We start from the raw sequence: 11,014 nt of genomic DNA on the forward strand, positions 1-11,014 counted from the left end.
TATTGAAAGCGAATATAGGACATTAAAGTAAATATGCAATTATCCCAACAATGGTGTTTGAATAGAATGGGGTCATTTGGGTCATTTGGGTCGTTAAACATATCACACAGGGTGTCGCAGTATTTCGCATAACACTTCAACTTAACTCTCGTAAATGACTGTATCGTTCTATATACCCAAAATGGACATACGACCTTGCCAAAAATACAGTCGGAAGTATTATCAAGCGACGGCTGGATAAATATATGAAACATGTCAGAAAGTGCTTGTGGGTGTTGTGATATACCTAGCAAATACCAGCATTGGCCATTTTCCAAGGGTCTAATATGCTCAGTGCGCAGGTAGTATACCATTATGCCAAAGCCTATTATCTTCATTCCGTAGTAAAATGGCCACAAACATCAGGAAGCATGCCTTATATTGTTGAAAAGTCTCCGCTGTAGTAATATCAGTGTCATACTTCTGATTGAGCCAGAATGAGGGCGATAGCAACTCTAAGAGCAGAAAACATGTCCCCTAAAAGTCAACGCATGCTTCGTAATCCAGTCCTTATCCACAACAGTATTTCCAGGATTGATACCTATCATTGCATGGGATTAGTGAATTTTCGGTAGAGGGTTCTCACGAGCACTAGAGCTGCTGCCTTCATGCGTATATCCGTTTCATCTAGCGCAGTAATAGGTAGGTACCAGAGATAACTATCGAGGCTAGTAAGTAAATCAATTTAAACGACTCGAATATTCGAACAAATTGTATCTGAAGAGTTGCCAAGGTATGCATATGTTTGTGTCAACACTGTTTGCCACTTCCCATAGAAAGATTAACTCGGTGGGCTAGAACAATCATCTTCAACCCAGTTAGTGATAGTATACCCGAATGCTACGAAAAGTCCTAGTTCGGGGTGTGAATTCACTAATCTTTGACCTCTACATGAGATTGAGAGAAAGTGCCCAAAGGTAGCATTTTGATTCTTGGCAAAATTAGGATATATTTAGGTAGAAAAACTTCTCCCCGCTGGTTGCAAGCGAGAATATTTATGGCCGGTGATGTTTTGCGCTTGCGCTCTGGCCACCTATGAGGACGAAGCCTCTCCATTTCGGAATCGGTATATCAAATCGGTTATCTTTCATCCAGATGTAAGTTGCGACTTCTGTGTGCAGTTTCTCGCCCGACATGGTATCCCTGAAGGGATCTGTTTCGCCTATCTTATGCATAAATGGCACCTTAAATGCTACTTTCGTAGGCAAGGAGAAAGGGTTAGATATACCGAGCAGTATAACTAAGTTGGTATTTCCACATCTGTATTTATACTCCTTCTCCCCAAGTTAGAACCTAAACTTACTCAAGATACAGACCATAGTGAGAAGCAACGAGGTCTTAAATACTGTGATGTGGTTCGTATATAATTTGAGAATGAATAAGTATTTAGCGACGTTGCAAGTGTAGTGGGACCATTGGAGGGAGGGAAGCGTCGCGTGGTTTGCTTGTTCTAGGGATATTAGGTTTAAAATGATTAGAAACAATAGCGGCTTCTTTTGTTAGGCAATAGCTCCTATATACCAGAGTTTTATCAGTTTTCTTGACTCTCTCACGCAACAATATTGTAGAGTGAAACGAATTTAGGTTTGATATACGCGCCGTCCGGCGGCGCGAGTGCGGAGTACCAGTTAATGCCAAGAAATAGGAGCCGCAGGTGCCAGCCAATGATAGATGAATATTCCTCACCGCTCATTCACCTCCGGCCATCCAATCAGCGCAGAATCGTCCTTCAACCATGGCTTCAAAAACGGCGATTGCTATCACATCACGTCGATGAGATACGCTTCCTAATACTGAAAAGCTTTCAATACCTCATCAGTATTAGGCCGCCTTTCAATCAGGCGCCAGATGTTGAAGGCACAGTGTCCTCCGTATAGGTTGCCATATGATATGTCCAGATTGGCTGTGCCTTTCTTTCTCTTTGCTTACCGCAGTCTTTAGGAACAGTGTGAGCGAGAATATTTTCTACGGGTAAGTTCATATGTATGGGGACTCTCTATAGTCTATTGCTAAATCACGCTTTTTAACCCAAGGTCATCAAGATACATTTATGTACTCCGTACGGAATACTCTACCCGAAAATGTTCTCTGGATCTCGCCAAATTCTAAGCGCTTCAAGCGAATAATTAATTATGTGGTTTATCCAATGAAATTGGGATTCTCATGTAACTACGGAGTACGCTGTGCGACTCTCAGGCATTTTGCGGAAGTGGCTTCTCCATCTTTCGACCGTTCGCCGCCACTCCCGAGATTTGGCTTTTTTCCCATAGATGATCGGTAGACCTCCAACCCTAAGCCAACTTAGTTATTAAGTTAAGAAGCATCTTGCTCCGGAATAAGCGAATAGGGTCGGGAATTAAGAAGTGTTCTTAAGAATATATTATTCAGAGACTTTCCCATCAACCTGCTTTTGAAAACGACAAAGTGTAAGACAGCCGAGTTTATTCTAGCCTAAGATATGGCGATTTTAGTCATGTATGCCACCCGGCATTATGTGGTAGAAACTCGGTTTTCTTTGGACTGCTCTCGTTTGCCATCAAATTACGTTTCATGGCAAACAACCAGGCGATAGCTTGAAAGCCAAATCTCCTGCTGAATGGCGACTATTTCTGATGAATCAATTTTCTTTTCTTCTTTAATCTTTACGCTCTCCTATGATCCCCCTGCCCCACAGGATGCCGGAGCTGCTGGGTCCAAGGGAAGCCAGACTATATCCTTGTTAACATGAGAAACCCTCCGCCAGCGGTTGTCAGCTCTTGGCCCAAGCCCAACTACGTGAACCCTGAACGACAGGGTCCAAGCTCCATTATAGTTGGAGCCATATTTCTTTCGATATCCTTCCTTGTTGTCGGGCTACGAATGTTTGTGCGGCTTCATATGAAAAAGACCGCAGGATGGGACGACTGGCTGATGCTTGTTAACTTGGTATGCCAACTTGGTTGATAATGGAAAATAGCTTTCTAATTTGATCTAAATGCAGCCTCTTTTGGCCTGCCATACTTCTGTGTTGATAGTCGGAACGTATTTTGGATGGGGTGAGTGGTGCTTGTCTCTATTAATTTGGATGCTTTCTAAAATAACGGCCAACTGCATTTAGGATATCATATCTGGGATAACAAACCGCAATGGATTCGAGGCTCCCGAGTTGTACGGCTCAATTACCCTTTTTTGAATGTGTTCTGACAGATCACAGACCACTTGGGTCAGCCAGCTCTGTTCTGTGTTGATTATGACATTTGTGAAGCTCTCTATTTTGGCCTCATATCTTCGCATCTCAAAGACAGCCAAATCATTGAGATATGCCACATGGGTTATGATTGGCGTGATAACTGCATGGGGAGTTGGTATATAAATTGATTCACTGAAATGCCTTTATTCAAGTTCAAAGAAGCTAACAACGGCTATTACAGCATTTGCTTTCTCGTTATTTTTTGCTTGCGTGTAAGATCCCTGCCACACCTGTATACCATCATCTCCATTGCTAATATGCACTCACTTATAGGCCATTAAGACACTACTGGGACCATTTCAGTGATCACCATTGCTCCAATGAAGCTGGCCGGATTATGACAACTTCAATATCAAATCTTGTCTCCGACGTCCTCGTCCTCGCCCTCCCAATTCCCACATTTTGCAAGATGCACCTTCCGATTAGAGAGAAAGTCATTCTTATTATCCTGATGAACTTGATACTAATGTATGAGTATCTCCACTATGAGTATCTCCACTATCCTGTTTTGGCCTTTTTTTTGTATTTCGGCCGAGACCTACGGCAATACTAACAAAGTACTTACTGACGCATACTTGCAGTGCCTGCGCCGCATCAATTGTGCGAGCGTACTACACCTATGTGGTTGTTGCTCGAACTTATGATGTAACATGTATGTATCTATCCAATATTCCAGAGGGCCTTGTGTCAGTCTAATGAAAGAGTCGTAGGGATAGGATATAAAGTGTGGCTATGGAGTTCCCTCGAGGGCAATCTCCTCGTGATATGTGCATCTGTACCGACGCTACGACCTTTCGCAAGGAAATATTTCCCGCGTTTGGGATTCAAATCCGTCGATGGAACGTCCCAGGAAAACTCAGCCGCGCAGGCCCCAGCACTCCAGCGCTCCCCTTCTCAAAGCCGACATTCAAGCGAGAAAGACGAAGAAAGCTCGTTGGAAGACCTTGCTCAACAATATTTAAGAACAACTGTCGAATGACAAGAGTGCCAGGAGTTAATCCACTTTTGCAGCGTTAAAATTGAAGAACATATAGCAAGCCAAGATTCCGATTTCCATAAACCCCCCCCCTTTGGCGTGTTAATGTGCATAAAATACCCTATCTCTATAGAATTTCATTTCTTGAATACTCTCTAGAATATCTTCTTTCGCCAAATGCAACCCCTTTTTTTCTGGAATGTCTTGTAGGACCTCGTCCGCTGCCCACCTCCTTATTGATTCTTTCACGCTACTCACATCCAAAATTCGATAGTGCAACCATTCAATCACCCTTTTATAGGGCTGGCGCGCTAAGAACGCCCGGTCCATATGTACTGTATTTCCGGCAAGCAAAGCTTTACCACTTTCGGGCACATACGTGCGTATATATGTAAGTAAGGCGTCGGTGGCATCGATTGGGGTGGTGGTTGAAGCAAGAACAGCAGCGGTCAGACCGGAGCGGGCATGGGTAGAAATACACCAAGGGTTCATGGCTGATAGAACATGCTGGGGCTGGTGGATGGTGACGTGGAAGCCGTTTGGCTCAAGAAGTTCAAGATTATAGTCCGTGATAAAGCAGCTGATTTGAATTATATGGTCGCTTTCGGGATCCAGGCCTGTCATCTTCAGGTTGATAGAAAGCATGCGTTAGTCGAGACAGGGACCAATCGACGAGTACGCATGCATGTTACATACATACCTCACAGTCTATCCAGACCAGTGGTTCCTTCGAACGGGTCAGTGCCATTTTTCTATCTATCAGTTTCGAGCATTCCACTTATTGAGGATGATTCTGTTGTGTTTTACGAACGGGAGTCTAGAACTCTAGCTAATTAACAGCCCCGCAAAAGCTCGACAAGGCCCCGCGGCCTCAATTTGCAAGTTTGAGGCTTAATTGATCAATGCGACTGCAAAACAGGCCCAAAGATTCACTGCAATATCGGCTTACAGAGTAATTCGTCCGCAAGAGAACATGGTTTTGTTAAGCACTAGTTAGCTGCATCGCTTGTAGGACGGATTGGCGGTGGTGCGCCTATGACGCCATCGAACAACAAACGACACTGCAGCTGCCCCTCTTCTGCCTCCAACCTCACCCCTCCTCCCACTCGGCCATCGCGAGGTTCGATTCTACTCGGTAACTATCGCGCCTCGAAGGGAGTCTACGTCGCCGTATAAGCCAACTTAACGCTTGCCACTCTTTTACCTAAGCTCAATCGGCCTGCAAACTCTGAAATCATGGGCGTCAAGTCTGTGCCAATTACCCCCTTTTCGGACCAGAAAGCTGGAACGTGAGTCTGCTTTACTGTTTACATTTGCTCCCCTTATGAATTGGCTAACAACACAAAAATAGTTCTGGCCTGCGTAAGAAAGTCACAATCTTCCAGCAATCCCACTATACGGAATCATTCATCACCAGTATCCTCAAATCAATTCCGGAAGGGGTTAAAGATGCATTCCTCGTCATTGGTGGAGATGGACGCTTCTACAATACTGAAGTCATTCAGCTAATTGCACAAATTGGCGCTGCGTATGGCGTGAAGAAATTATTGGTTGGCCAAAACGGCATCCTAAGCACCCCAGCCGCAAGCCATGTTATCCGGAAGCGAAAAGCCACTGGAGGCATCCTTCTAACAGCCAGCCATAACCCTGGAGGTAGGCTATTTTCAAACTTGCGAGCCTCTACTCAGTGCTGTATTAACGACATCTGAATCCCAGGCCCGAAAGCGGATTTCGGTATCAAATACAATCTTTCCAACGGTGCTCCTGCACCAGAGTCCGTGACGAACAAAATATACGAGATTTCTAAATCTCTTAGTGAGTACAACATTATGGATCTCCCACTCGTCGACTTGGAGAATGTTGGAACACAGAAATATGGAGACTTAGAAGTGGAAGTTATTGACTCGACCGCCGACTATGTTGAAATGATGAAGGAAATATTTGATTTCGACCTCATTCGCTCCTTCTTGAAAAGTAATAGTGATTTTAAAATTCTGTTTGATGCTCTTCATGGTGTTACTGGGCCATATGGAAAGGCCATCTTCATTAAGGAATTAGGGTTGCCGGAGAGCTGCTGCCAGAACTGCGTTCCGCTACCCGATTTCGGCGGTGGCCACCCTGATCCAAATTTAACCTATGCGCGGTCCTTAGTCGAGAAGGTCGATAAGGAAGGGATTCAATTTGGCGCTGCAAGTGATGGTGACGGCGATCGTAACATGATCTATGGCGCCAAAACGTTTGTGTCTCCTGGAGACAGTTTGGCTATTATCTCACACCACGCCAAGCTCATTCCATACTTTAAAAAAAATGGCGTCCATGGACTGGCTCGCTCCATGCCCACATCTGGAGCCGTTGACCTGGTTGCCAAAAAACAGAACCTTCAATGCTATGAAGTCCCAACTGGATGGAAATTTTTCTGCGCCTTGATGGATACGAAGAAAATGTCTATATGTGGCGAAGAAAGCTTTGGCACTGGAAGCGACCACATCCGAGAAAAAGATGGCGTCTGGGCCGTTGTTGCTTGGCTTAATATTATTGCTGGTGTCGGCCAGGAAAACCCAGGGAAGCCGGTAAGCATCTCGGCAATTCAGAACGATTTCTGGAAAACATACGGGCGTACCTTTTTCACCAGATATGATTACGAAGATGTCGACAGTGCGGGGGCAAGCAAAGTGATTGAAAACCTTAAAGAATTGATTACCACCAAAAAGGACTCGTTCATAGGTTCAAACGTCTCTGGCCGCAAGGTCACGGAAGCTGATGACTTTTCTTATACGGACCTCGATGGGAGTGTTAGCAAAAATCAGGGAATTTTTATAAAGTTCGACGATGGTAGTCGTATTGTTGTCCGCCTTTCTGGCACGGGAAGTAGCGGTGCAACCATTCGTCTTTATGTTGAGCGCCACGAAATGAACGAGAATGAGTTCTCCAAGGATGCTCAAGAATACTTGAAGGAGAACATTGGCCTTGCTGTTCAGTTACTGAAGCTGAAGGAATATGTTGGGAGAGAGGAGCCTACAGTTAAGACCTAAAGCTGTGCTCCCGCGCCGGAGCTTCATAGACATTACGTTCTTCGACAACTCACTACATTGATACATGACCATTACGAATTATATGACTACTAAAATACGTCAGCTGTTAATAGCATTGACTTTATCTAGCAAAGATCAGGCTACTTTGAGAATATAGACACTGGCCTAGATCTAGGAGAGACTTGCTTTTATAGTTATGATGGCTTATTATGATAATATGTGGCCGAACAATGCGAATGGATCCTAACTTGTCATCCAACAACAGCATCCTCTCCTCTCCACCATTCATCTCTTTAAGCTCAATTTTGCCTTATCATCGTATAAGGATGGATAAGTTTGTGCACTGTCCTGTAGCCAAATCAACTTGAAGATGCCTCCTTTACAGTAGAATATAACTTTTTGCTGCTGCGTGCGGGAATCCAGCCTTTTTGCGTAGAGCCGCGTAAAGTGTGTAGACAGATATTATTCCAGGGAGAATAGTCGACAAAAAGAATTGCTGTCCTGGAGCGGAAAGCTCATGTCTAACTCAATAAAGTCTTTAGGTGCCCTGATCCTGATAAGACGCCAATACTCCGTATATTCCGTAGAAAGAATGATAAATAGAGACAAGGTAAACAGAAAAGGAAAAAGAGGAACGGGGAGGGGGGACAGCAGAATAGATAAATACAACATGAGGGTCTTAAACTACTCCGTATTTACTCCGTAAACTCCTTAAATGCAGAATCGATGGAAAGAAATAGGAAGTTATAAAGTAGGAGAGAGTATAGCTAGCAGATGAGGTCAACCGAATATTAAGTAGAGTGTTGAGATGGGGTTTGGAACAGGGGAAGTCGCTCATTTATGCCACTGTTTGGGCTTTGTAGGTTTTCTACCTGCGCTTTCTCGGCGGTGCCAAGCGTCCTGGGGCATAACCCACCCGCGGACTCTTTTTGCATATCGACGCTCTCGCAGCTGGGGATCAGGTATCCACTTATCTTTACCTTCTGGGAGGACACGTTGACGCGTTAAAGCGCCGGGGCCGCCGACATTCAAATGCCAGGACGGCTGACCAGGGAGTGGTACGGCCTTTGAAAGCATCAGGAGGTAATAAAGGGCAAGGGTCGCAGTAAAAGGCCCTGAGAGTCCTGGCGTTGAAGAGCGCTCGGGGGTTGTACTGCGAGAAGAACCGGAATAATCGGAGGATTGGCTCGAGTCAGAAGAATAAGTACGCTCAAGATCGCAAGCAGCCAAGGCGTTGTATGAAGCCGAGGATGTATTTGTTGTGATTGGGGTTGCGAGTTCCAAAAAGCCAAAGTAGGGAACGTCGCCACCTTCATCACATCCGGCACGAACACAAACAAGCTCAATTTCATTCATGATAAAACCGTACCGGCAAGAATGCTCTCGCATGCAGCGCTGTAAATGTGAAAGCCCATGGAGATACTCCACTCGACGATGAGGCTGCTCATTACGCATACCAGTATTCCAACGGTCAAACGTCTTTACAAGTCCCACCAAGCGGCCACGAGGCGATCCTGTTGATGTTATTTCCGTGTCAGACGGATAGTTTGCAAGAAAGTGAGGGCCATTCTCATGATTGGTCCCCACCTCAGGTGCAGCGTAAAGAGATAAGCACTCGCGACCCTGAGAGACCCGGAGTGCAGCATTGACACGGGGAGCGTATATATCGCGAATAGCTGTTGCAAGAGCAAATTCGGAATCTGGCAGAAGCCTTGAAGAGGAAATATTGGATTTTGGCGTAAGGCTATCCGGGATATCTGTTGTGAGTAGCTTTGATAGTTTTGGTATCTCGCTCATCGTGTCCAGTGAGAAAGTGGACCATCGCCGCAAATTTCGAATGTCCCACCAAAAATGAGTCTGAGTTTGAGAAGAGGTATGGCCGGAGATGTTTTGCGTCAAATTTACAGCCTGTGTCGGAGCAGTGAGATATTCAAAAAGAGTTGTGGAAGTGGGTACTTGGGGCTTAGCAGGGCCGGCAATGCTAACTGGAGCTTCAAGTCTCTTAGTGGGAACAGTTGGCACATTGTAAACTCCGGGAGTGCCACTATAGGACTGGTGGGGCAGAGGATCGTGTTTAGCAGGGCCATAATTGGGTAACGTCAGCGCTGTCGAAGATACAGGAGTTGTGGGGCTGTACTGGGACACAAATTTTGGCAGCTGGCGGTAGGTAGGATATCCATAGCGGGAAAGAGTTGATTCGTCAATACTAGGTGCAGAAACATTGCGAGAGTGACCAGAGCGCCCGCGAGGCTCTGTCGGAGTAGAGACAGGGGAGGCAAGATGAGCATTCAACGCAGAGGCAGTAGAGATAGGTGGAATCAGCATTCCAGTTGAGTCAACGGCCGGTCGTGGGGCTGCAAGTCGAGCGGATGGGTATGGAGCATAGCCAGCGGGGTTGACAGTGCTGGACATGGCCCTTCGATGGCGCTGAGAAGCTTTTTGAGATACGGGCTCAACCACCACATCCTGCGGACGGATTTTGGGTAACAAGGCACGGCCATGTGGGGGGTAGGCGGGTGAACGATTAGGAGTGGTAATACATGTATTCACTGACTCTGGAGAAGAATCGAGTGTGTATATAGAGGATCCTGAAGTCGAACGGCTGTGGATAGTATTGAGGTACTGCCCTGCAGTATAGGCGGTCGGAGGAGTCGTTGGTGGATAATTATAAGCCATTATTACTTGTCTGATATCACTTAAAATAGAAGAGCCAGTAAGACAAGTTGAGTATAGAGGCAAACTTCAAGAGTTAGAAACGGTAATAGAATATAGAATTAACAAGGAAGGCCGGCTTCCTGAGGTGTCAGAAGGTATCTGACGGGTAAAACCAAAATAGACGAGAGAAATTGGCAAAAAGGAATCGTGACCAGGGTCCTTCTCAGAAGGAGACTCGATGGCCAGTAGAAAGGAAAGGGGAAATTGGAAACCTGACAACTGAGGAAAAAATAGAACGAGGAGCACGATCCAGCAATCAGGGCGGGAATCGAGACACTATAAATCCTCGATGGCAAGACCCCCATTTGCAATTGACAGACTGGGATTCCAAAGAGGCGCCATGAGCATGGATAACATGAAACAAAGCTACCGGCCGTAGACAGAACGCTACGGCAGTATTAAGTCAAGGAAACACCCTCTTCGGGGCCGAGCGTGGTGTCATAGCTTCCTTTGTGAGAAAACTCTATCGTATCGCGCTCTGCATACACGCGCGCGCGCGCAAACCCCAGGCATAGCGGTGAACGGCGACGCCTCTACTGGAGGAGCTCCATGCAGGTTTACCCGGGGGAATGGGTTCGATGGGTTCTTTCTCCGAGTTTCATCTTCTCATGCGGGCAGGATCCTCGCCAACCTGGCCCCTTGAGCGTCATATTTTTGGGCAATTCCATCCTGTCCTGATGGGCGCTTGTAGTTGCATCTTCCGGACCCGAAAAGTAGAGTGGGGGACTCCCAATGAGGCAAGACAAAAAGAAAGAAAATAGAATTGAGACACCGGAGGATAGAATGGAGAATCGGATGATTGCCGTACTATTTTTGACTGCAGAGACGGAGGACCGGGTGTTGCAGTTGGCGCTGGCCCTTGAATGGCGGAGTTGGAGGTCGTTGTCAGGATGCGATCGTCGCCGGGCGGCTACTAGCGCGTTTGCCCGTGTTGGCGGCGCTAAGGTCGCTGATTGGTCGCCGCGGTATTTAAGGTTTCGTCTCTCCGTGTTTCAGAAACACCCTAGTCTAATAAGGCTAGCG

At 46.1% G+C, this 11,014-nt stretch overlaps 4 protein-coding genes across 4 annotated transcripts; 2 read left to right on the forward strand and 2 right to left on the reverse strand.

Moving 5' to 3' along the window:
* Window positions 1-2,763: 2,763 nt before the first annotated feature.
* LOZ57_003092 (uncharacterized protein) lies at window positions 2,764-4,247 on the forward strand (the record flags this gene model as incomplete). The annotated part of the gene is made up of 8 exons (XM_049252146.1): window positions 2,764-2,964; window positions 3,020-3,074; window positions 3,137-3,186; window positions 3,233-3,383; window positions 3,450-3,480; window positions 3,542-3,790; window positions 3,850-3,920; window positions 3,979-4,247. 8 exons carry the CDS (start codon window positions 2,764-2,766, stop codon window positions 4,245-4,247), a joined length of 1,077 nt encoding a protein of 358 aa, XP_049109029.1.
* A 99-nt stretch (window positions 4,248-4,346) lies between these two features.
* rex2 (Phosphatidylinositol 3,4,5-trisphosphate-dependent Rac exchanger 2 protein) lies at window positions 4,347-4,992 on the reverse strand (the record flags this gene model as incomplete). The annotated part of the gene is made up of 2 exons (XM_049252147.1): window positions 4,347-4,868; window positions 4,945-4,992. 2 exons carry the CDS (start codon window positions 4,990-4,992, stop codon window positions 4,347-4,349), a joined length of 570 nt encoding a protein of 189 aa, XP_049109030.1.
* A 488-nt stretch (window positions 4,993-5,480) lies between these two features.
* PGM2 (Phosphoglucomutase-2) lies at window positions 5,481-7,276 on the forward strand (the record flags this gene model as incomplete). The annotated part of the gene is made up of 3 exons (XM_049252148.1): window positions 5,481-5,533; window positions 5,596-5,897; window positions 5,961-7,276. 3 exons carry the CDS (start codon window positions 5,481-5,483, stop codon window positions 7,274-7,276), a joined length of 1,671 nt encoding a protein of 556 aa, XP_049109031.1.
* Window positions 7,277-8,110: 834 nt separating this feature from the next.
* Window positions 8,111-9,777, reverse strand: LOZ57_003095 (uncharacterized protein; the record flags this gene model as incomplete). The annotated part of the gene is made up of 2 exons (XM_049252149.1): window positions 8,111-9,742; window positions 9,772-9,777. 2 exons carry the CDS (start codon window positions 9,775-9,777, stop codon window positions 8,111-8,113), a joined length of 1,638 nt encoding a protein of 545 aa, XP_049109032.1.
* Window positions 9,778-11,014: the final 1,237 nt, after the last annotated feature.

This window comes from Ophidiomyces ophidiicola (genome assembly GCF_022830035.1).
Source record: "Ophidiomyces ophidiicola strain CBS 122913 chromosome Unknown scaffold_9, whole genome shotgun sequence".
In the NCBI taxonomy this organism is placed as follows: Eukaryota; Fungi; Ascomycota; class Eurotiomycetes; order Onygenales; family Onygenaceae; genus Ophidiomyces; species Ophidiomyces ophidiicola.